The sequence below is a fragment of the Colletotrichum chrysophilum genome (assembly GCF_026319265.1).
Source record: "Colletotrichum chrysophilum strain AFK26 chromosome Unknown scaffold_258, whole genome shotgun sequence".
NCBI classification, from domain to species: domain Eukaryota; kingdom Fungi; phylum Ascomycota; class Sordariomycetes; order Glomerellales; family Glomerellaceae; genus Colletotrichum; species Colletotrichum chrysophilum.
Window position 1 is genome coordinate 19,441 of NW_026517545.1, and position 24,811 is coordinate 44,251.

The 24,811-nt window shown below is 52.9% G+C and overlaps 6 protein-coding genes across 6 annotated transcripts; 3 read left to right on the forward strand and 3 right to left on the reverse strand.

Moving 5' to 3' along the window:
* Positions 1–3,071: 3,071 nt before the first annotated feature.
* On the reverse strand, positions 3,072–4,914 carry CCT7 (T-complex protein 1 subunit eta; the record flags this gene model as incomplete). Its single annotated transcript, XM_053186399.1, has 4 exons — positions 3,072–4,210; positions 4,261–4,582; positions 4,640–4,806; positions 4,869–4,914. The coding sequence occupies 4 exons, from the start codon at positions 4,912–4,914 to the stop codon at positions 3,072–3,074; spliced, it is 1,674 nt and encodes a 557-aa protein (XP_053029655.1).
* Positions 4,915–5,548: 634 nt separating this feature from the next.
* Positions 5,549–6,126, forward strand: COL26b_013811 (uncharacterized protein; the record flags this gene model as incomplete). Its single annotated transcript, XM_053186400.1, has 2 exons — positions 5,549–5,986; positions 6,103–6,126. The coding sequence occupies 2 exons, from the start codon at positions 5,549–5,551 to the stop codon at positions 6,124–6,126; spliced, it is 462 nt and encodes a 153-aa protein (XP_053029656.1).
* A 3,039-nt stretch (positions 6,127–9,165) lies between these two features.
* COL26b_013812 (uncharacterized protein) lies at positions 9,166–11,066 on the forward strand (the record flags this gene model as incomplete). The annotated part of the gene is made up of 2 exons (XM_053186401.1): positions 9,166–10,762; positions 10,858–11,066. 2 exons carry the CDS (start codon positions 9,166–9,168, stop codon positions 11,064–11,066), a joined length of 1,806 nt encoding a protein of 601 aa, XP_053029657.1.
* A 2,790-nt stretch (positions 11,067–13,856) lies between these two features.
* Positions 13,857–14,241, reverse strand: COL26b_013813 (uncharacterized protein; the record flags this gene model as incomplete). The annotated part of the gene is made up of 2 exons (XM_053186402.1): positions 13,857–13,926; positions 13,979–14,241. The coding sequence occupies 2 exons, from the start codon at positions 14,239–14,241 to the stop codon at positions 13,857–13,859; spliced, it is 333 nt and encodes a 110-aa protein (XP_053029658.1).
* Positions 14,242–15,559: 1,318 nt separating this feature from the next.
* COL26b_013814 (uncharacterized protein) lies at positions 15,560–16,114 on the forward strand (the record flags this gene model as incomplete). The annotated part of the gene is made up of 1 exon (XM_053186403.1): positions 15,560–16,114. The coding sequence occupies one exon, from the start codon at positions 15,560–15,562 to the stop codon at positions 16,112–16,114; it is 555 nt and encodes a 184-aa protein (XP_053029659.1).
* Positions 16,115–19,960: 3,846 nt separating this feature from the next.
* On the reverse strand, positions 19,961–21,196 carry COL26b_013815 (uncharacterized protein; the record flags this gene model as incomplete). The annotated part of the gene is made up of 1 exon (XM_053186404.1): positions 19,961–21,196. A coding segment is annotated over one exon (1,236 nt), but the record flags the coding sequence as incomplete, so codon positions are not given.
* Between the last annotated feature and the right edge of the window lie 3,615 nt (positions 21,197–24,811).

Genomic DNA, 24,811 nt, shown 5'->3' on the forward strand with positions numbered 1-24,811 from the left:
ACTGGGCAAAGCAGGACGCACGCGCGCATCATAATCAAGTGCAGCGGCCACCCCTTCAAGCCACCACCACGACCGCATTCGCGTCGGAAGCGCAGTCGCTGCAGACTCTCCTCTACATTTGTCGGCTTCGCCAAATCGGCGTCTGAGCCGAGGTCGGTCGTTTGGGAATTCCCGCAGCCAGTCGGGGAGGGAGGTCCGGTCCTCGACCAACAGGAGGAAGAGGAGGACATTGCCCAAAAAGTATTCTCCAAAAACTCGGTAGGCTTTATTTTTTGCAGCCTTTCCTTACCAATCAATCTGCATCTTGCTTGGCGACATCAAGAGAGGGGGTCCGAGGGAGAGAAGAGGAGACGCAACGCACCTGAGGCTACCTACCGTCTGCTTCAACTGCTGCCTGCTTTGCTACACATGTGAAATGTTGACTAACTCCCTATCGCTTGTGAGGTTTTAGCATCAAGTTCGTACGTATAGCGAGCGACTTGTTGCAACCGGCGGACTGCCCAAACCCCAACACGGGCTACCCCTCTTTGTCTTACACCGCTAGAAGGGACAGCACAGGCCCCCTCTGCGGATCCGATCCGTCGCGAAGATGCCGGCCATGCTGGACGACCCGGCGAGCCCCACAATCTACCGCGTCTCCGGCGCCCCGCCGTATCCGGACCCGAACAAGCCCGAACTCCCGGCCGACATCGTCCCCCGTCAAGTGACCCTCCGGGACCGCCAAACCGTCGCCACCATCATCCCCTTCGCGTCCCAGCATGAGGTCCCGCAGTCTCTCGTCCGCTACCTCAGCGACCAGCTCAACAAGGAAATCGAGGGCGGCGACACCTACCCCATGACCGACCGCATGCCCGCCGACAAGTTCGGGGCCTACTGGTTCCAGAACTTCGGCGCCATCATGCTTCTCGGCAACGTCGACCGCTCCGACCTCGCCGAGGACATGGACTGGTCCCGCGAGTGCCTCGGCAGCTTCTACATCAAGCCCAACTATCCCGGGCGCAGCTCGCACGTGTGCAACGCCGGCTTCCTCGTCACCGACGCCTCGCGCAACCGCGGCGTGGGCCGCCTCATGGGCGAGTGCTACATCGACTGGGCGCCGAAGCTGGGCTACACGTACTCCGTCTTCAACCTCGTCTACGAGACCAACGTCGCGTCGTGCAAGATCTGGGACGCCCTCGGCTTCAAGCGCATCGGGCGCGTCAAGGGCTGCGGCAACCTCAAGTCGCACCCGGGCGTGCTCATCGACGCCATCATCTACGGGCGCGACCTCATCCCCGGCGAATCCGAGGAACTCGTGAGTGAAGAGCGTTTCGACAAGATCAAGTTCTACCTCAAGTACGGCAAGTACCCGGCGGGGGCTGACCGCGCCGAGAAAAGCAGGCTCCGCAGCGCCGCGACGCACTATAAGCTGCTGGACGGCGACCGGCTCATGCTCAAGGACAAGGAGGTCGTCCCGGACCCGCGCCGCCAGTACGAGATCGCCCGCGAGGTCCACGTCGCCAGCCACGGCGGCATCAACAAGACGACGGCCACCATTGCCGAGAAGTACCACTGGAGCCGCATCAAGGAGACGGTTAGTGACGTGATCAGGAACTGCGCGGAGTGCAAGGAGCTGGGGAAGATGCCGGCGCCGGGGGGTAACGGGGGCGCGAGGGGAAGGACGGCGGCGGCAGCAGCTGCTGCTGCGGCTGCCTCGAACAAGAGCGCCGTGCCCATGACTAACAATTCTCTTTCGAATCCATCGTTATCTACTTCTTCATCTACACCGATGCCGTCTGCCGCGAGCGTCAGCGCCGCTGGTCGCGTTCTGGCGCTGCAGCCACACCATCTACCGCCGTTATCCCCGCCGCGGTCGTCGCCGTATGCGGAGGTCGCGTCAATACCACCGTCACATACCCTCCGCGACCCCTCTGATTCACCCTTACCTCGACATCCGCATCATAATCCCATGTTACAAGACGAATCGTACCAGCCTATCGACCCGCAGATCATTGGACCGCCGCCGACGTCTCATGATCCGTATAACCATTACCATCCACACCACACAGACTTTCAAGCTTTACTTAATGCCACGGAGGCCGAAGAGACGCCGGAGGAAGCAGCTGCTGTGGATCGAGACTTGGATATGCTGATAGAGCAAGGGGATGAGGAGGAGGATGACGTTGATGAGCCTATGGGAGACAAGGGACGGGACAAGGAGATGTATGGGATGGGGTACTCTGCGGGTTGAGATGAGTTGACGACATTTGGCGTTCGTGGGCAGACGTGTCGGTGGTGTTTACTTTTGCATTTTCTTAGACCCTTTTGCATACTTGGCAGGCATAGCACTCGAAGACGAATAGACTTCCTACTTCTCATACATCCATGCACACTGAAGCGGGTTATTGGTCATCAGCTGTGTGCAGACTTATTCTTGGCTCCGGGTTCTCTTCGTGCTGGGATCGGACCTGCATGCCGTCCCGTCTTGTGTAACCTCAAATACTTCACAGCATTTTAATCCCCCCCGGAGGTGCCGTTTTGCCTGCTGCTGAAAGGTACGTACTGCTTTGGTATTTGTGGGCCTCTCAGTGCATTGTGGACTACCACTCCGGGCCGCCCTCCCCTCAAGCTGCTGAAAGTTGCTGAACTATTCAATATCTGGAATTGAAATGGCCCTCTGTTTTTAGTAGCGTTATTTACATGCTGTTTTCTCAATCTTGTTCTTCGATAATTCATTTGGAGTTCTGAATAGGCTGGACTGGGTTCATACCCAGCTACGCGGTACTAATCATGCAGCCGCCTCATGTCAACTTGTGGTCACCGCAAGTCGACAGTTGAAGAATCACTCGCGACACGGCGTTCTCTCTGCCATTCTTATATGACTTGCATGCATTCATGTGAGAATCACATGGAATCATGCTGCTACTTGATGATAGCACGTGGACCGCTCATGGCAGACGACAAATGACCCAGTCTATTCAGACTTCTGGAAGCCAAAACCCCTGTGGGGCAATTCTAGGTATCATACAGACGCCATTCATCAAATCCTTTTGACTATTTCCTTTTCCATTCATTTTCTAGTCATGACCACCTTACCGGCGAGGCATGCCCCGGCCTCTGCCTCTCAGGGCGCGCTGGGCGGCACCAGGGGGCAGAGCCTGGCCGGGGGCCTGAGGTGCGGCGCTCTCCTCGTTGCGGATCGTCTCATCGACGCCGAGGATGAGGCAGCTGGCCTCGGTGGCAGCCTGGATGGCGTTGATCTTGACCAGCGCGGGCTCCCAGACGAAGCGCTCCATCATGTCGGTGACGCCCTCGTTGTTGAAGTCGACACCAGACCATGTGTTGCCCTTGCGATGCTCCACGCGCAGCTTGTTGAGGATGTCGGTCGCGTCGAAGCCGGCGTTGTCGCAGAGCTGGCGGGGGATGATCTCGAGAGCCTTGGCGAAGCTCTTGATGATGGCTTGTTGCTTGTGGGGGATGTTCTTGTCGGCGAAGCGGTGGAGGTAAGCGGAGACCTCCATCTCGGTGGCACCACCACCACCGACAATGGTGTGGTTCTTGATGGCGCGCTTGACGATCATGATGGCGTCGTGCAGCGAACGCTCGACCTCGGCGATAAACTGCTCGGCACCACCACGCAGCATAAGTGTGCAGGTCTTGGCCTCGGGGCAGCCCTCGAAGAAGTTGAAGCGCTCGCCACCAATCTGGCGCTCCTCGAAGCTGCCGCAGGTACCGAGGTGCTCGGCCAGGATGTCAGAGCACGTTGACTGAACAGTTGCGCCGGTAGCCTGGACCACGCGCTCCATATCCTGGGCGGCAACACGGCCAGCACAGAAGACATCGCGGTCCGCGAAGAACTGGGTAGCCAGGTCGCCAATGGGCAGCTTGCTGAGAACGACCTTGGCACCGGTCTTGTAGATAGCCTCCAACTTTCTGTAGATAATCTGCCACTCCGCATCGACGACGGCCTGGTAATCCGACACCTGCTCGACGCGCACCTCGGCGTTGTCCTTCTCGGCCTTGAGCTCCAACTCGACGTTCAGGCACACAATCTTGGGCTTCTGGAAAGACTTGGGTTGTTGCTCGAAACCGGCGTAAGAGAAGGTCTTCTTGAAGGCGACACCGTTGACGAAGAGGGAGTCGGTGAGGGAACCGCCGGGAATCTTCTTGACGCCGATCAACTTCTCGTTCAGGTCGTCTTGGTCGAGGGAAAGGACGGCATCGACAACCACTGCGATACGTTAGAACTGGCACTATCGGAAGGTAATCGTGTCGACGTACTCTTTGTGAAGAAGTCTGTGTTGCGCTTAATCAGCTTGCTCGTCATGGCGGTGGCGGCAAGCTTGCTGAGTGTTTCCCTCCTGTTGCCCTCGTTGGTATCGATCGCGATCTCCTTGACCTTGTTGACCGCCATCATGGACGCTCTTCTCAGACCCTTGATAATGACCTGGGAGCTGACGCCCTGCTCGACGTGCTCCTTGATCTCCTTAAGGATCTCTCCGGCCAGGACGACGACGGATGTTGTGCCGTCACCGACTTCGGCATCTTGTGATCTCGCAATGTCGACGAGGATTCGGGCTGCGGGGTGGACAATATCGAGGAGCTATCGGCGTGTCAGCAATTCAACCTCCATTGTGCTGCCCGCATCGTTCTTCCTGACCTTCATGACAGTAGCACCATCGTTGGTGATGGTCTGCTTGCCGTTGGCGTCGACCATCAACAGGTCACCGCCATAGGGGCCGAGGGTGGACTTGATGGTGGCCTGTACAGCCAAGCATGCGTTGATGTTGGAGATAATCTGACCCTTGCCCTGAGAGGTATCGGTTCCTGCGCAAGAGACTCGTCAATCGTGGCCCGCGGGCGGGCAAGGGGCGGTGGGGTAAACTCACCCTCTTTCAGGACGATAATGGTCGGGGTCTGGCCTCCGAACGACATCTTGGTGGATTATTTGTGTGACGACGAGTACAAGGCCAAAGGGAGCGTGTCGTTGGGTTTGGCGAGGTTCGTGTGTCGTCGCGGGGAGGCTGAGGTTCGGCTGTTGGTGGCCCAAGAAGCTTCTGGAGCTCCCAAAAAATTATTGCAGCCTTTCGTGATGCCCGCCGGGCACGGACCAGTGTGTGTTGTTGCCTTACCTGATATGGCGATTATGTAATTGAGGAGGGGTACTGCGACCCCGGTCGCCCCTGCCAGCTGCAGCCCCACCAAACGTCTTCTTCTTTCATCAACAGTTGAGCTTCGAAGGCACAGCTCTCCTCACAACGATTTGGGTTCTTGAGATGGATGATTTCGGCTGTGAGCATCTGACGAGTGGTAGAATTGCACTTCAAAGGCTATCCCTGGGAAATGGCGATATCGACCTAGAGGTGCCCAGCTGCGCCTTCGTGGTCCCTTGCGGTAGCCAACCATTGCTATGCATCCATCCTACCAATCGGCAGCATCTTCAACTGCAGGCTGACAATCCAAGCTAACAATCTCTCTCCAGCTCACATTCACCACTCAATCCCTGCCTCCTTCTCACTACAGACAATAGGAAGCAGATGTTGGATCGAGTACTCGCGTCAGACTTGCCATGTCTACCATCACCTACCGCCAAGGGTTAAGTGGCCAGGAGATTCGTCTCCTTCGTCTTCTGCCTGGGGAGTGGCTCGAAGACCTCGCTGCGGAATTGTATGTCGCCGACCGGGATCATGACTATGTTGCGTTGTCCTACGCTTGGGGTAGCACTCGAAGGTCCAACAAGATCATCGTCAACCGTCATGTCCACTTCATCACCTTCAACCTCGACCGGGCGCTGAGGGCCATTCGCCGAACCACAGAATCCGTCGTCATCTGGGTGGATTCCGTGTGCATCAACCAGGAAGATGCTGCCGAAAAGAGCCATCAAGTAGGATTGATGCACGGAATTTTCGGTTCCGCCACCGAGGTCATTGCCTATGTGGGCGATGGCTTGGATCGCAGTCGTCAAGATTACCCTCGCCGTTTCGCAAGACTTGGACAGACCGATCCGGTGCGTTTCACTGGCAAACGGACGGACTTGCCTATTATCGAGAGATCGATCAGTCTTTGGCAGAACTCGACGTCAGGGTCGCTAACAGAACACGAGGAGATGCTATGTCTTTACAGTATTATTTCGGCCCAACAACATGAGAGCACAACGCATCCAGCACGGCAGTGGATGTTTGATGACGGAAATCCGACTGATGAACGGCGTCTGCAAATCATGTCGGAGAGAATCCGATTTTTCGCCGTCAGCGACTGGTGGAATCGCATGTGGATTATTCAGGAAGCCTGTGTTGCAAGAGAGCTAACCATTATGTATGGTCGCGTTTCGATGCCGTTCAGATTCATTGGACACGGTGTCAACGCTGTTTTGAGCTCTGCTGTCCCGGATTCCACTGGGCTTGCCAGAGTGTTGTCCTTCTTGGCCGAAAAGGCCAATGCGATCGACTACCTACGAACGATGAGATCATTCAGATCACTACCCTTCGGAAACAACAGTCCACTCCTCTGGTTACTAAGAAATTGCCGGCACAGGCGATCATCCGAACCCCGCGACAAGATATTCGCTCTGCTCCGACTCGCGCTTGACTTCGTAAAGAAAACTTTCTCGATTATTGGTGCTGATTACAACGTCAGCGTACACACGCTCTTCGCACGCGTGGCCTACGGAATCATCAAGCAAACTGGTCTTCTGTGGGTTACAACATTTGACCTCCTTGCGAAGACCCGGAACGATGTGCCTTCGTGGGTCCCTGACTGGTCATCGGACTATGCGGTTCCCGGCTGGAATCAACATCGCGTGCGCCTCCACGGAGACCTTTTCCAAATGTTTAACGCCAGTCGTGCTAGGTTTCTACACCACAAGCAGGACGGCTCAGAAGATGTCTATGTCTTACCACAGCAGCATTTTCGACGCTTGGCTGACAAGGACCTTGTTACTGGTTCCGACTGGGAGCCAGTTCATCGTCTACCCACTCAGGTAGCTCCAGAACACCCCGAAGCACAACAGTCATTTGTCTTGAACGTCTCCGGGGCTGCGTGTGGAGATGTTTTAGGCATCACCGATTCTCTCGCAAGCGATCTCGCTAACCTCGAGGAGATACTCTATCAAATCATCACAATATGCCGGCTTTTCAAGGATGAATGTCAGCTGCAATATCGCAAGCCTTTCGTGGAGATCATTTCGCGTATTCTTTGCTTTTCAGCGAGAATCCAAAGGGTCTCTGGTGGCTATACACCACCACGTTGGCTTAGCAGCGCAGAAGAAAAACAGTTGTCTTACTGGATATTGGTCCGTTTTCTGGCGTCCGCCTTTGCGAACTACTGGCCGCGCAACGAATCCTACAGCGAGGATGATATCATGTTCTGGAACAAACACCTGCAGGACAGCGAAGAATGCAGCTTGCGCATCAGCGAGTGTGCTGGTGATCCACCCTTGTTTTGGACAATTTCATCTCAAGCAGAGAATCCCGCCAGTGACGATGATCTAAGCCTTCCGCTCTTCACATTTACCAGCGATTCCAATCTCAGAACCGAGCATGGGGATGTCAAACCAACGGGGATACGGCCAGGAGATAATTGTTGGTTTGAGGACACCATCAGAGCTGTGGCTAGTGGCAGTCGACTCTTCCTGACCTCCAAAGGCCAGCTCGGCTTGGGGCCAGAAAAAATGCGCGCAGGGGACGCGCTCTGCGTCCTCGAGGGCGGCCTGATGCCTCATGTCTTGCGAGGACGACAGCAGAAACACGGGATGATCATGGTAGGCACATGTTACGTTGAGGGGCTCATGCATTGGGGAAGCGAGGCGGAAAATTACGCGGACAACGCGAGGGACACTGAAGGCCTGGAACACAAGCTGAGGCGACGATTACGGGACCGCAGTATTTCGCAGGAAGATTTCCTGCTTTACTGATTCAAGCGCGACACTGAGTCGGTGGGTCGACAGTCTATTTGAGCGGCCGCTCCGAACAGATGCCATGCGGCCGACCCAGCCTGATGGTCCTCTGCCATCACGGGCAGCCCCTTATTCTCATTAACCTTAGCACGTCATTCACCTATCGCTGTTACTCGCCAAACCATATGCTATGATGCAACCCACCGGCATGCGTATCGACCAGAAACAGACAAGGACAGGAATTCACAAGTCATCACCACGACGATCAAGCTGCGGATCCGAACTCCATTGGGCCCTCCTATGGTGCGGGATAAGCTTTCCCTAATAGAACAACATGCCTTAGTCAATGCAATGGGCCCCGCCCCCCGTGCGACACGAGCGGAGCGGAAGAGCTCTAGAATCGTTTGTCTGGCCTTCTTAGTACGATGTTAGCCAGCAATTATTCATGCTTCATTTTTTCCAAGTGCCGGGGCAGAACCAGCTCATGCGGCTTATCAACTGCTAGCACCGTTTACACCGCATCCCTGGGACAACGACCCTGCCATGATTCCCCCCTAGGCTCAGCTCAGCCTCCAGCCTCACGTGGGTTTCATTCCCTTGATTGCCCAAGCATGCAGTGGAAAATACAGGGGCGCGAAGCATTCCCGCCAGATCTATGGACAGCGCAAGCCACAATCAACGATCCTAACCCGACGGAGGAAAGCCCAGCTTAGTCACCGGAGTGCACTCCATGAGACTCTTCTCTCCATTTTCTCTTTTCGTATCAACTCCGACGCGGCAGTCGACCGGCCGAGATGGGGGGAAAGACAAGCGAGACACTCGCACACTGGCCGCAGGGAGAAGAAGGGCAGAGGCCTGGAATGATTGGCGCTCAAGGGCGTTTTGCCTTCATGCCTGACCCTGGGAATCCTCATTCTGCGAATCCCTGGTTCCTGGGATGTGGGTGAGACCGTCGACGCGGCGGTGGAGGGATGAGAATGGCGATGCCTCGTTTCTTGTTGTCCCCACGGGCGTTGGTCTTGGCAAAAATGGAAGGGAAGAAGAAAAAGGACGAGCCTTACCTCTTCTCTCGACCGTCGCCCTTTTGCGTTTCTGGACACACAGACGAAACTCTAACTTCGACCGGCTCTCTCCGCGGTTCATCTTTGGTGACTAGGAGGACGTTTCGTTGTCTCTTCTTTTGAATTTGGCCCATTTCTCTATTAGGAGAAGCTCGTGGCTCTTAGCCTCGATCCTTGTCGAACTCTTTTCACGATCCTGCTGGTTCTGCTCGAAGCAGACATCCCAGTAAGATGATTTGGCTGAAGAAGGCGGCCGTCTTGGCCGTCTTTTCTCTGTTGCCTATCATAAATGCACAGGAGATTCCGGGCTGTTATGGCCCGATAGCCGTTGGTCAGGACACTACAGACCCCAACTACCAGCCGCGGACGGATTCGACGCAGGGAACGGGAATGACACAGGAGAAATGCGCAACATTTTGTGCACCTTACCAATACTACGCCTTGTCTAATGGGGCAACTTGCACCTGCGGCAACACCGTCACCGGGGAGAACACAGATGGTCAATGTACCAGCACTTGTGCTGGAGATCCATCCGAAAATTGCGGTTCTGCGGCCAATCAGTATGTGTTGGAACATGAGCCTGTCACTTCTACGAGCACTACCTCCACGGCAACCGAGACTTCCACGGCGGACGATACCTCTGAAACTGATTCTACCGCTACTACTACCGATGATGCCACCGCTACCGACAGTACGGCTACCGCAACGGATGATGCCACTGCCACGGATGAGGCGACGGCTATGGACACAGACAGCACTGCTACTGCTACGGACAGCACAACTACCGCGACGGACGAGGCTACAGCCACTGATGAAGCGACTACCACGGACACGGATAGCACCACGACAGCCACGGACGAGGCCAGTAATACGACTGATGAGGCCAGCACACCCACTGATGAGGCCAGCACAACCACTGATGCCGCCAGTACAACCACCGATGAGGCCAGTACAACCGCTGACCCGGATGAGGTCGCCACTACAGACAGTAGTACATCCACCGCTACGGACGAAGCTAATTCCACGGATTCCAGTTCAACTGAGGAACCGTCTAGTACCACTGAGACATCCGTTGAGGCCACTAGCACAACCGAAGATGCCAGTACAACAGAAACCTCAACTGGAGTGACTACGACTGAAACTTCCAGCACGGAGACCTCCAGCGAGGCGACCAGCACTGAAGAAGACGTCATCGGCACATCGACCGAAGCAAGTAGTTCAACAGAGGAAGCGAGCACAACGGCGACCCCTACAGAAGCAACAAGCACAGATGAGCCAAGCTCAACTGAGGCTACATCGACTGCGCCAAGCTCGACTGAAGCTTCATCGACGGAAGCGACATCAACTGACACTAGCGCTACTGAGACATCTGCCGAGATTAGCACGACTGAGACGTCCACTGAAGCTAGCACTGCGGCCACACCCGCGGAGACTAGCACTACGGCGACTTCAACTGAACCTAGCAGTTCGTCAACGGAGGTCGAATCTACCAGCTCCACGGAACCTGAGTCTACCAGCACAGCGGAAGTCGAGTCTACCAGCTCATCACAGGTCCCGCCAACAACGGTATCGTCCACCGAGAATTCCGCCGAGCCGACTACAACTTCCACTTCTTCCGAATCACCGATTGCGACGAGCAGCGCCACATCTCCTGAATCATCTACTGACCCAACGACGAGCAGCACTAGCTCGGAGCCTCCTCTTGAATCGACTACTGCCACATCCAGCTCCGAGCCTGAGTCGACCCCCAGCAGCGCGACATCTGGAGCCCCTGTTGAGCCAACGACAAGCACCTCCTTTACTGCGGAAGAGACGACCAGCAGCACAAGTTCCGAGCCCACGGTCGAGTCGACGATCTCCTCCACGTCCGAAGTTCCCGTTCAGTCGCCCACAAGCACTTCAACTGAGCCTCCCGTGCAACAGACTTCAACTTCTACGGAGCCCTTGGTGGCGCCTACAACGAGCACCACAACCTCCGAGCCTCCTGTGCAGCAAACATCGACTGCCTCATCGGAAACTCCAGTCCAGCCTACGACTTCGTCTACTTCTACGGAAGTTCCAGTCCAGCCTACGCCTACTTCGACGTCTTCGACGGAGAATCCTGTCCAACCGACTACGAGTTCTTCCACTGAAGCCCCTGTCCAGTCAACTTCGTCTTCAGCACCTGTTCAACCGACGTCGAGCAGCAGTACATCAGAGGCTGCAGTGCCAAGCTCAACCCCATCTCCATCGCCTTCCCCGTCGCCTTCACCGTCGCCATCGCCCAGCTCGTCTCCGACACCGGAATCTTCCCCCTCGCCGTCGCCTTCGCCTTCTCCCTCGCCTTCGCCGTCGCCTTCACCATCCCTCTCACCTTCACCGTCGCCTGCACCATCCCCCTCACCTTCGCCATCGCCTGAGCCCTCACCTTCGCCTGGGCCTAGTCCGTCTCCATCACCGGAACCTTCTCCCAGCCCCTCGCCGGCTCCCAGTCCATCACCAGAGACTTCACCAAGCCCGACTCCCAGCCCCTCGGAATCTCCCTCTCTGACTCCTACCCCAGAGCCCGAGTCTTCCCAGAGTCCGACACCCGTGCCCTCCTCGGCAGATGCGCCGCCGAATTCCACCCCACCGGCAAGCCCGACATCGCCTTCATCAGGCGGAACGGTCACCTCGGCAAGCCCATCATCTTCTGCATCTGTCTCAATCTCTGTACTCAGCACCGAGCCCGTGGCATTCGAGGAAGTCTTCAAAATTCAACCTGGCGAAGCTTTGATCGTGAACTTTGAGGTCATCGACCCTGTCACCGGTGAGAGGTCCACTGCTCCGTTCGTTGTGCAGTCTCAGGGCTGCAGAGGTGTCACGCCCGGGGAGTCACCATTCAGTGGGAACACGCTCACCGACGCTGCAAGCTATAGTGCGGCCACTTGCGCCGTCTACTGCGCGACCAAGGGGCTCACTAACACTGGTGCCGACCAGGGCACCTGCTACTGTGGTAGTGTCATCAGGGATCTTCCTCTCATCCCCGCGGAACAATGTGCGGCGGCTGGGAACAAGCGCCGTCGTGGTTTCCGTCTTGGCAAACGCCAAAGCGCGGTTAACGCCATTCCCTTGTTTGCAGTCATTCCGGCATCGCAGGTGGCCATCACTCCTGCGACTGTCACATTGTCGTCCTCCAGCATCGCAAGTCTTCCATTGGCGAACAGTGCACCCGCATCAACCACTGCGAGCACCATCTCCGTGACGACGCCTGGAGCTAGCACTGCATCTGTCAGTGTTTCGACGACGCCTGGTAGCCTGTCAGGAAGCAACGCCCAGTCCAGCCCTGTTGCGTCCGGATCGACCCCCGCCTCTTCGTTAGTGTCTGCATCTGTCACACCGTCTGGAGTCGGCTCTTTATCGAGCTCAGGGGCTGCATCTATTACCCCGTCTGGAGTCAGCTCCTTGCCCAGCTCAGTGCCTCCAGGCAGTTCACCACCAACTAGCCCTGGATCTAGCAGCTCGGCCATATCTGTGCCGTCAACAATTGTCCCGTCAACGAATGTGCCGTCTAGCCCTGTCTCGAGTCCGGCCGCCACTGGCCAATTTGTGGGAGAGTTCATCCTGGCTATTGTCGGCGGCATAGCCCCGAGCAGTGTCCCAAGCAGCAGCGGCTCAGGCTCCAGCACCCGTCCAGTCTCGACTCCGAGCTCGTCAATAGCTACCAGCTCTTCAAGCCCTGCGTCTGTGGGATCCAGCTCTCGCACTTCGAGCACCCCTGGCGCGTCAATGTCCTCGTCAAGTGTTGTCTCCTCTGGCATCGGGAGCTCCTCCGTCGCAATCAGCTCGTCTCCCCCTGCCTCCTCTTCCGGAAGCGCTATCTCAAGCGCGTCTTCTTCCCCGCCGGCATCCCCTGTTATCACGGCACCAATCTCCAGTCCATTTTCAGTGAGTAGCTCTACGACGTCAAGCAGTCCCATGCCTTCAAGCTCGCCTCAGCCCAGTTCCCCATCATCGAGCTCTGCTCCAGCTAGCTCCCCATCTAGCTCTGCTCCTGTCACCTCCTCGTCAAGCTCACCTCCATCGAGCTCCCCACCCTCCAGCTCTGCCCCCACCACCTCACCAAGCTCTTCGCCTTCCAGCTCGCCGCCAGTTATTTCATCTTCATCCAGCCCCGTTCCAACGACGTCTTCGTCGAGCTCTCCCTCACCTAGCTCCTCGCCCTCTAGCTCGCCGCCGGTCACTTCATCTTCTTCATCATCCTCTTCCAGCTCCGTTCGGCCTAGTAGCTCCCCGCCTCCCATCATTCAGTCAGAACGGCCTTAGTCGCTGAATAGTTCGCCTCTTCTAAGAACGTTGACATCTTCGATGTTATCAGCATAGACTCTAGGAACGTCGACTAGCGCGCATTTCTAGGGTCTACGGTACGATGGACGTGGATCTGATTTGGTGCCTCATGTGTTGTAAGCACCTCTGGATTCGAGGCCGTTGAATGTGTGGCGCTTAGTTCAGCTTCCAGAAACGAAAATCAGTAATGTGAAGGAGAGTGCGATTCGGCTTGAGTTCCTTTGTAATGAGTAAAGAGTATAGATGTGGAGCATGTGTGCTGTTCATGGAGAACAAAAGCTTGTTCAACTGATTGATGATGATTTTTACTGGAACCTGTCGTGATTTATGTATAAACAGTTACCTTTGGTATTATGTTTGGCAGTTTGGCCCACTCTCAAGGGGGCTTAGCAGTTCTTCTAAAGTAGAGCGAAGCCGTCAAGCATAACATCAAAGGCAGATGGTTGTGTGTGCGTGGCGACAGGTTCACCATAGTAAAACAGGCGTACATCCAAAGTACTGAAAATGCTTTCGTAAAGTATATTGTACAATGAACTATGCATAGAGGCAGAGAAGTCCCATGATTCTCAATACTCCAGCCACCAGAAACTCCGTCAATGCTTCGTGAAGATGGTGGCTTAACCGCCGTAGCAGTACTTGCTCAGGTTGGGGTTCAAGTTGCCGCAGACGCAATCACCGGCGGGGGCACTAGTAGAATTGTTAGTTGTCACTTTGGGCATAAAGAAGGAGTCCGACGTACCCGTGCTTCTGGAACTTGTAAAGGAAACCGTTGGGGTTCTCGACAGTGGCGTCAGGGCATGCCTTCAGGCAGGTATCGTCAACCGGGACGCGGTTGTTCGGGTTGTCGACGCAGATGGCTGCGTTGGTCCACATGCAAGCGTTGGCACCCTGCTTGTGGCAGGCTTCAAGCTGGGCCTGGCAGCACTTGTCTGTGGCAACCTCGTAAGCCCAAGCCGGAGCAAGGACGGCAAGAAGAGTTGCGGCAATGAAGGAGAATTGCATTGTGATTGACGATTTTTAAAAGGAGCGTGTGAGTGACTCAAGGATGGATGTAAAGACTGATAGATGTTGAATGTGCTGCTGGTCAGAATCACGGTTGGTAGGGCTGGGAACTGGTTCTTATACGCTCATGGCTACTAATCAGAAACAACCATGAGAGTGATGAGCCGGGAGCCTCGGGATATGGCCAACACGGCTTTTGCACATTGATCCGATTTCCGAAGGCACTGCCTCCATTGTGGGATACCGAGAAGTCTTGAGGCTGACAACGGTAATATATTTGACATCGGCAAGTTCGTAACTAGCTCCTTTCTAGAAGAGTGAAGTGGATAAATAATTGGGCTCACATGAATCGTACAACCATGACAGATCAATTAAGCTTTCTTTCGTTGTCACGCTGCTAACTTCAACTCTAGAGAGCCGCAACCGAGCACCCCTCGTAACCGGATGACTGCCTGCCGTATGGCGCATTAAAGATTTTGGCAACAAGTTCTCCGAATGGGTTTTTACTTTCTATGGTACAGCCCAAGCCGACGGCTGTGAAGTATTTGTAACAGCACGGCTGGAATTTCTTTCAGAAGTTCCCATGCCATGAGTCGTAAAGTATTTGGCGTGGATTTCCCTGCCCAACTAACTTCTGTTACTCGTCCGTGTCCGCCCCCACCATGACACCTATCACTGAAAAACCGAACGGGCACACCGGTAAGCTTTGGAATAAAGTTTACATGTTCATCCATTATTTGATCCGATCTACGAGACTTGCCGTTTGATCTGAAAAGCATGAACTTGGCACTATACGGTCGGTCTCCGAGGGCAGAATATCATCAACACGTAGCCGTTATACACGCTAATAGTGAAGGTTCTTCTGGAACGCCGTAAGGTTTCCTCTTTTGGGAACATCAGGTGACTGATCGAAATCTGAAAACCGGGATCTCGGCAAGAATAACAGTTCACGAACTCCAAGATTGAGTTTACAAGTTCATCTGGCATTTCCTGGATTGGGGGCGCAGATCTTGCTGCCTAGGATAGTCATATCCCAAATGGACCATTTGAATTAAAAGAAAGTTTTCTAATATCTGTGAGGCTCGCGAAAGAGAAGTTTTCCTTCGCATTCATTTTCCGATATCCGAGAATCCCGCGCGGAGTTGGAAAATGCGGCTAATGGCGACCGACTTGGTGATGGGATGAACATATAAGATAAGCTCAACGGCTGTCACGTCTTTCCATCTCTCATCCCTCACAACAACAACATTCACTCTTTAGAGCTCGAAGCATACACTCGTTATCTCACACTCTTTACGTCTACAATCAATTCGCCAAAATGAAGTCCTTCCTTCTCCCTCTCGCGCTCTTCATCGCCGCCGCCCAGGCGCAGTTGATCCTCGGCGCGCTTGCTCTCATCGAGTTCACCATCGAGATCCTCGAGGCCGAGGCAGTCGTCGCGACAGTCGAGGTCTCCGTCGATGCAGCCCTGACCGGTGCCGAGGCTGCTGAGACCGCCGTGATCGAGGGCTCTATCACCAACGTCGGCACCACCGTCACCCGTGCGGGCGAGGGGGCCATCGAGCTCGAAGGCGAGGCATCCCTGTCTGGTTTCGGCCGCGTCGCGACCGAGGGCCCCGGCTTCGCCCAGGGAACCTTCACCTACCGCCAGCCCTACCCCCTCGGCGTTGGCGCGGGCCGCAGCGCGACTGCGAACCCGCAGATCTCTCTCAACTTTGGCGCTCGCACCAACGCTATCCGCTCCGGAGGAACTACCAAGATCAACTTCAGCAACCCCTCCATCAACAACGTCCGCATCACCAACCCCGGCGGAGCTCGCACCAGCGTCCGTATCAAGGGCCAGCCCCTCACCAGGCTTCTTTCTTCTAGCTAGACGGCGAATCATGGGACGAGGTTTGGTCCAAGCAGCTTCTCAGTTTGGGAATGATGCTATGATCATACCTCAGTTGGCCTGATCGCAAATTTTCGCTGGCATCTCGTGCGGTCACATGCTGTGAAATTCATGCATGAATTACATTGTTATTAGCTAAAGCTGGGTTAGACAGACCGCATCATGTCGGTTTTGGTGACTTGTCGAAGAAACCCATGTAGACTTAACGAGAGATCATACACAACGTTCAATACCATGTTCAACTGAGGCTTCCTTCTGGTGACTGCTATCCCATCGAGTGCGACGCCAAATTCGCCAAGGTGCGGAGAACGCCAATTAACAAGCAGGATATCACGCTAATACTTTTTTCTAGCCACTTAGAAATTCTGATATCAAGGAAATTGGAGAAAAAAGCGGGCATGTATTTTTGGCGTCAACTCGCACTCGATGGGATATCCTGCCGACCGAGAGAAATTTTTAGTGTGTTCAAAAAGCATATTCGACGAAAAGAAAATGAGAGTGCTTTTAGCTAGCTACTTATCGAACAGGGATACAACTATAGGCTAGAGTTACATCATAGAAGCAGTTGGCAGAACCAACAAAGACCACCTCTTCTAGAGAGGTGCTCTTATTCGGAGAACCTTTAAATATTGATGTACTGATTGCGGACAGGATGTTGATCGTTTTATTCAATCATCCTAGAATGAGGGAGACGTCCTCCAAGGCCAACTCCTCCCATGCTGCCTTGTCGACTTCGCCACACGCAAGACGGTGAGCGACGCCATCGATCCACTCCACCCACAGTACGCTATATACCTCCCAAGAAATGAAAGGAGCCGTGTAACAGCCGACACTATCATCAAATGTCTGCTTGTACCTGCATGCCTGACAAATAGCAACTAATTCGACCTCTTTCGCCGTAGCCCAATCGGACTCTGACGGTGGAAAATGTTCCAACTGCTGCTTGTTGTGTAAATGAAGGTTCCCTATGACAACTTTCTTCTTGTTGTAAAGCTCAACTTTGTTGTATTGACCTGACTTGTATAACTCGTGATGTCGTCGTCGTCACCTGCCTGGAAAGCAAAGACAAAGGTACGGCGAGTGTCGCAACAAAGGTATGGCGTCTGTTCTGGCATGTATGGCTGTGTAGATTCGTCGATGTGCGGCACTGGAAACGGCCAGTGCCAATCGTGTTCATCACGATTTTCAGTCATATTGCGGTGCCGGAATGTAGATTCATCGCATCCGTCTGGATACAGCAGAACATCTCCGTCCTTTCCATCCCCGTATCCCGGATTGTTCACCTTTGGGATTACGTGTATGGCCCACCCTGGCAGGAGGGGCCTTTTGAAGTCTTTGTAAAGTTCTCGATTCTCGTACCAGGTAGCTTTGATCTTGCGCTTCTGGCCCGCGTTTGGGGAGCTGCAGGCATACCATGTGGTGATTGGGATCGTCTCCTTGATTTTCCAAGTCTTCGGATTCGCCGGACCAGCTTCCAAGCTTCCGATATCAACAAGTCCTTCCCACCCGATCCATGACCAGGATGGAAGAAGGCATGGATGTAGTCGGCTTGTATCGAAGCGGTCGGAATGTACTCGTCGTCGGAGGTCGGTGTGATACCAGGTAGGTTGCCAGCTAAGTGCGGTTTCGAGAAACATTTCAGGGATACCACAAAGGAACCCCCCGGAGAAGCAACGGCTGAACACAGTAAGTAACCCAGTCATGCCGGGCAGACAATCCTCATCGTAGGATAACTTCATGTCGTTGTAGTAGCCGATCAGATTGCTGAGTGACCTGATGTTCGGCATGCCGCGCATGATTTCCCCCGCGCGAGGATTCAGGTACTTTCTGGCTTCGACCCCGTGGTGCAAATGTTCTTCCCACACACTGCACTGACACATCCAATGCAATGAGTCTTTGCTGAAAATGAGTCATCTAGGAGACATGTTGAACTCCTGAAACGTCCAACCGCGTTCGTGGTACATACTCCACGAGATGAGGCCAAAGTAGCTGAGCTTATCTAAAATGAACTGCTCGTTACCAAATTGAATGAGAACTTCGTCGTCTCGATCCTTTTCCCGTGAGATGTCTCTAAGGCCCGGAAAGCCATCTTCAGCATCCCGGTCTAAAGCAACGATGGTTAGAGATGCATTCGCATATATGGCCCCCATATTCTGAAGTTGTGTTGTGCTCTCGGCAATACGAGAATGGTCGATGCAAAGAGTATCAACCCAGAGATAACGCTGACCGACCAAAGAAGTCAGGGCTATGGCTTGCCGCACCATAGGCGCAAGTTGGGTGGCGATAGCAGGGTCGTCAAGGGAGTTGGGCCTCTGGAGATTTGACATGGTGTCAGGTTGAATGTGCAAGCCGGGAGCCTTTCCCCATCTGTAGCTCAAAGCAATAAAGCTGGCGCATTGATCTCCTGGTACCAAGCATTTGGCCTTTGTATCGACGACCCAGGCTGGACGATATGACCATATCTTCATGGGGTTTTCGCACTTTGCGCCGTGAGAGGACACACATTGCTCCAGCCAGTGGTTGACGACGCTCAATTCAACCCATTTGGGGTCCAGGAGGCGGGCGATACCGGGATGGTTCTTTACAGAATCCTTTCTAATTAAGCAAAGTTCGGCACCACGGCCGAGATTTTGGATGGATTCTGTCAAAGCGAGAACGCCTGGGCGAGGACGATGAATGCCGACGTCCTTCGATGTCTTCGAGGGGCGGAAAGTTTGACCTGGTTTCTCGCAAAACTTCTTGAACCACTCAACAATGGGTTTGTGCCTTTTGCAATTGGAGTGCCTCCTCAAAAGAGCCGAGACTGATTGATGTACTCTGTGCGTTGTCGGAAGAATCACCAAGTCTGCTCCAGATGCCAGAGCAGATGTCGCACTCCGAAAAGTCATCAATCGGGATGAGAGACATGGTGATTTTCTTCTCCGTGTTTTGAGTCTCGAGGACGCCTAGAGCCAGAATAGTCAGTCAAGGTTTGAATGTGAGCAGAACATACCTAAGTACCAAGAGAATTGTCTTTGTGAGTGATTGGACGTTTGGGTATCTCTGAAATGCATTAAACAGACATTCTCCTTCCCTCTTTGTGCTCTCTGAGTTTGAGATGGAACTTGGACAAACTGTTACTGCCTTCTTCATTTGTGGCAAGGAAACGTCCCTCGGAAGCCAAGATTGTCCTTGTGATGTGTCCTCAAGTCAGCAAGGCAGAATCGAAAAGCAGCCGGTGTCAGCCAATTGAGGGTGAGTACGTTCTGAGCACCGATGTACTAGCTTATGGCGTAGTTACCATGTGGGGCTGATTCAGGCTCACTGCCAAGATGACCAAGATTGCCCAGCGGCTGCCAATGAGCAGCCCTGGGGGAGGAAATCGAACATTACAGTCTCATGCATTATTGCGCAGGGAAGACGCGATGGCGGAAATGGAGATGTAGATCCCTCGGGTCCTCTTCGATATGCACTATGAAATCAGTCACATGGAACGCAGGTTTTAGACTGCCCAATGTGGCAGGAACGAACGCCAGGATATCAATGACCGCAGGGGGGTGGAGCGAGAGTATCACAAGGCAAATTTGATATAAGCTCTGGCTAGTCAATTGGATGAATGTAATTGTGTTGCAACTAGCCAAGGTTTTCCTTGAATACCTCTGTGACAGGAAATAAGTACAGAGTAAACATGCGCATTAGTCGACATGCTAAGAATTGGCCTCTTCCTATCGTGCATTAAAGGCTGTGACTAAATATTCGGGCACCCCATATTTTCAAGATGTACTTGGTGACGAATCAGAGACCGATCCATGTCGTCATGAGTCTTGAGCGTCCGAGGATGGTATCTCATTAGTATGTGTCCAGCGGCCGCTGAGCGTTGTCAAGATCGAACGGAATCTTAGTCTCGTTCATACATTGATTCTTAACCGGATTCGAAGCAAAGCGATCCTGCATGAACCTGAGCCACTCAGGTGTCGCAGCCGTCAAAACAGCACTGTGATCTAGGCCCGGGTATACACTCAAATGGATGATATTCCCGTGCCCACAAGAGTCCTTCCATGAAGCAGTACCAGACTCCTCCGAAACAATAGTATCCTCCGCCCCAAGAATCAGAAGCAGGGGCTTGGAAGCACTGTCACCTTGAGCAGGAGCGTTCAGCTCCTGGAATTGCTTCAAGATCGTGTCCGACTCGGCGGTGAAGTTAGATAGAGCATCGAAGCCCAAATCGCTCGTCAGACCGGAGATGGCGGCGTCGCAGAACTGGCCGATCTTTGCAAGCTCGATTCGGGTCTTCATCGTCTGCGAAATGACTGGGGCGTCGTAGTCTGGAAACGTTGCCCTGACTCCGAGCACAGCGGACGGCAACACACCCAATGTGAGAGGGGAATCTGACCCTGAATTTACAAGGAGCTTTCGGAGCTCGTCAAGGGAAGCAAGTGCATCGTAGGTCTTGGAGACAGGCGCAACGGCCACGCCTCCCAAGTACCCGCTGGCTGGATCCTGGACAAGACTGTGCTCGGACAGCTTCCACACTGCGTCGCCACCTTGCGAGTGACCGATAGATGTCCAGTTGTACGACAAGACATTTGGAAATGCGTTGCGAGCGGCAACAACAGACCAATATGTGTCATTGGCATTAGCTGCGCTCGCTACGTACTTATGAGACGTGTAGTTGTTGCCAAGACCAGCATAGTCCGTAGCCACAACGGCGTATCCCGCAATGACAAGTTGGTTCCAGCTCGTATAGTCGTACAGGCTCGGGGAGGTCGAGGGTGCACAGCCGCGGAAGACTCCACTAGTACCGTGGGCATACGCGACTAAGTTGAAGGGTTCCGTAGTCCGAGCAAAAGGTAAAGCAATAAAGCCGGTGACATGCACATAAGAGCCGTTGATGTCGGCACTCGTGTACTGAATCTTGTACGCAGCGACACCAGCAGGTGTGCTGAGATTGGATGGGGGAATTGGCTCGAGTTTGAGAACATCGCCAGGTTTCGAGCCAGAGAAATTGGCTGCAGTTTTGTAGAAGTCGTAGTCGAAATGAGTGCCGTAGAATTCAAGGTCTTCTGCATTGCCTTCCTTGATTGCCTGCTGACAAGCTTCGCCTCAGCTATACTGTTGAGCAACTTCGGCGGAAACATTGTAGTTGCTGGCTTGGCCGACGTTGACGGCGAAGATCTGGAGGACTTGTTGCCCAAAAAGAAAAAGAATGACTGGAATCGCGCGCATTCTCTACCCCAATGAAAGAATGATAATTATAAGAAGAAACTGGTGCGCGTTGGATAGTGGACAGGTCACATTCTATCGTCCAGCCTACCGAAGCCTTTTTTATAACCTCATTGAAGTTACCGAAACCGAGATGTCGTTCTGGATTCAACAACGTCATACACATGGACAACCTATACGAAGCGGTGCCCGAGAACTCCGGTTGTCGTTGAGTTAAGATGTGGGTGGAGTGGGTCCGGGAATGCTCTTCCATTGTCCTTCCCGTTTGGGTTGATGAAATACGAACGAAGAGAAAAGATGCGCGGGGTCTAGAATACGAAAAAGGAGTTGAGAATGCGAAAAGTCTACGGGCGAATCACGAGGAAGCATTGGGGCTTCCTATGAAGTGTTTAATCTCAAGGGTTCCGCTACATGTCATGGAACGCCTCGGTTGGGGAAAGCGATGTCACTTCGGATTTCAATTTATCTCAAAAGCCACGTCATAGCCTCACATGTGTATTCAGTAAGACCTATTTGGTGAACTTGAGAAGCTATCAAAGAGGCATTGAGAGATGTGGTGGCAGGTTGACCGTCAGCTACAAGATCATAATTTAGAGACCCAGGCCAAACAAAGGCTTGTGCCTTGAAAATGCTAACCTTAGCTCTGCACCTTGAATCGCCCATGGCACCCTGAGCCTGACAGGCTTTGCGAAACTTGCAATTATCGAAGGCCATTTTAACCCCCGGCCCAAAGATGTTCTTATAAAGCTTACATTCCATGAACCCCTGGTCATGGATGCGAGGGGTCTTTTCGCATATTATGTTGGTGATATCGTCATTTGTAGTCCCGTCTCTGTTTGTGCAGGCGCAGTACTTATACGATTCGCAAGCCTGAACAGTTAAGGACAGCGTAGCAACAAGAAGAAGCCATGTAGCCTTCATGGTCAGTTGGAAAATATACTTGAAATATTAGCTGAGAAATCATTGAAGCGGGATTATAGAATACCTACCGGAAACGACCGTAATTTTACTCCGAATTCTGATCTTTCTGGATGAATGGAAATGGCTGGCAAGGTGAGCTACTTTGATGGGTTGAGCGGATCATAACGAATTTTATATAGACGTACTCATCGGCCTAGTGGTTTAGAGAGAGGCGCATATGCGCAGCACTCATCGGTATTACCAACTTTCGGTGTCTCAATGAGTGGCTGTGTCTTCCATTCTGCAGGATGGAGTTAGCCGTTGGCAGTATTGTAATTTCTAAATCTCTCGACGCGAAGGAAATGGTGCCGTATCGTAGGTGCCCTGAGCCGTATCATTAATGGCAATCGCTAGCTAACCCATAATTGTAAGTTCATTTATATAACGGTATGCAGAACATTGCTTCCATCTGACTCGTAAACTCTACATGTGACTACCTACGAGATTATCAGTCCGTGCAAGACAACATTTCTTCCTCATGATGAGACACAGACTACACGAGTTGCGCTGACACGATCGAGCTCATAGATGAGTGGAAGGAAGTTACATCTGACACATCGCTCTAGACCGCGATGGAACTATTCAAATATATTAAAATACTACACACTATAATATTGCATACCTTACTAATACACGTAAGGGATTAAAGCAACGTTTAAATAAGCATTCTCATTATCATAAACACTCTTAAGCTAGCTTGGACCTTTGAATTAGCGTGCTTATCACTAGCAGACACGTCTTGAATGTTACTATCTTCAGCGCCCACAATCTTAGTTTAACTCTATTTTTCGCAAATTCAGTCACTGGCGTTCCCCCAGATATCACTTGTACTGACCCCATCAGTGGTACCAATGCGGACGGATAGGGGCATTGAATGTGTCTGGAACTGTGTGCCGCCCAAACAAATTCAATAGCTAGGATTGAATCCACGCGTACACGAACAAAAGCGGATAGGAAATCAAAAAGTAGCGAATTTGATTGATCTTGCACGCAACAGGTGGAATTAGCCAAGAGACTGACTAGACGTCCTGATGCTGTGCCAGCCAGCTTCGCCAGTCAGTTTGATGGACTCGACCTACCCACCGCTTGCTATCAACAGATTCTTTCCAGCCTAATTTGCCTTCGTTGAAAGCAGTTTTGTACGCGAGGCCGATGTACTTGTTCCAATCATAAGTAGCAGTGCTTTCGCGTGCTTGCTGAAGCAGTTGTCGCGCTGTCTGCGTATCGCCGACACAGATTTCGCGTATCTCAACGCCACGTGCTTCACCGTAAACTCTTCCTAGGTCAGGAAAGGTTGAACGGAAGCTCTCAACGTAATAAAGCCCGCCTGCAGTAGCTTGTTGGTCGGAGACAGCACAGATGGTATACGCAGCCAGATCGTTCAAGGTAATCCAAATGTGCTCTTCAGTGCCGGTGCCAAAGTACGAGACAGTACCCTCCTCCACGTTGATGGCATTCCGTGTCCGGTCGCGATACCATGGATATTCGATTATACCCCAGTAAAGCCGTACAAAGGCCTGATGGTTGATGAAATCTCAACAGTTCGTTTGAACGCAATGTAAGCATCGTAGTTCTCATGCTCGCCGAGTTGAAGCCTTGTCCAATCATAATTCCAAGAGGCAGCGTGAAATATCTAGGCCATGGTTTAGCAAGCCGCCCGATTCGTATTACTTTCTAAACTTACTTTCACACCAGCCTTTTCCGCGGCATACAGTAACGCAAGCTGCGCCCCGACCACAAGCTCAGGACTGTTGTTGTACGCACATATCACTGCGTCGACTCCCGCTACAGCATTACGGAGACCCTCCAGGTCGTAGTAATGGGCAACTGACACGAAGCTCTCAAGGCGACACGCGATTTTATCGGCCAGTTTACCCGCATTCCGTCCCATTCCGCGAACTTGATGGCCCCAATCCAGCGCGACTTGAGCGCATGGCTGACCACACATTCCCGTGATACCTGCGATGAGCATGAGCATTGTAACAAGAATTACACCGTGGGTTGTTGATGGCGCAAGTACAGCTTCACGGAGCAGGGAACGAGACAAGGACAAATATGCCGCGCACGCAACTGAATATGAGGGGTACATTAGTAATAAGAGATGTTCTTAATTATTCATGCCAAGTGATTGCGTTCAGAAACCTGTTATGAATCTTTCTCATTATGTTACTAATCATGACCTAATTATGATCAATATGCATGTAAATCTGACAGCCGGCAATAAGGTGATCCTTATACCCGCACAAACAGCATGAGTGTCTAGATCTAGGGTTCTTCAGGCCGCCAAGAATGCTACGTGTTAATTTATGGGATGGGTGCTTGAATCATCGATGGGCGAATCTTTAGTAGATGGAGTTTGCAAGATCTCGTAGTCCTAGCCAATGAATAAAGTCTATCGGTCAGAGGGGCTTTAGTTAACAGCGTGGAGATATAGATGTTCTATTGCACCTGAAAGGACCTAGACAAATTGGCGCTTGATTTGAGGAATAAGTGAGTAAACTTACATGTCTCAGGCCT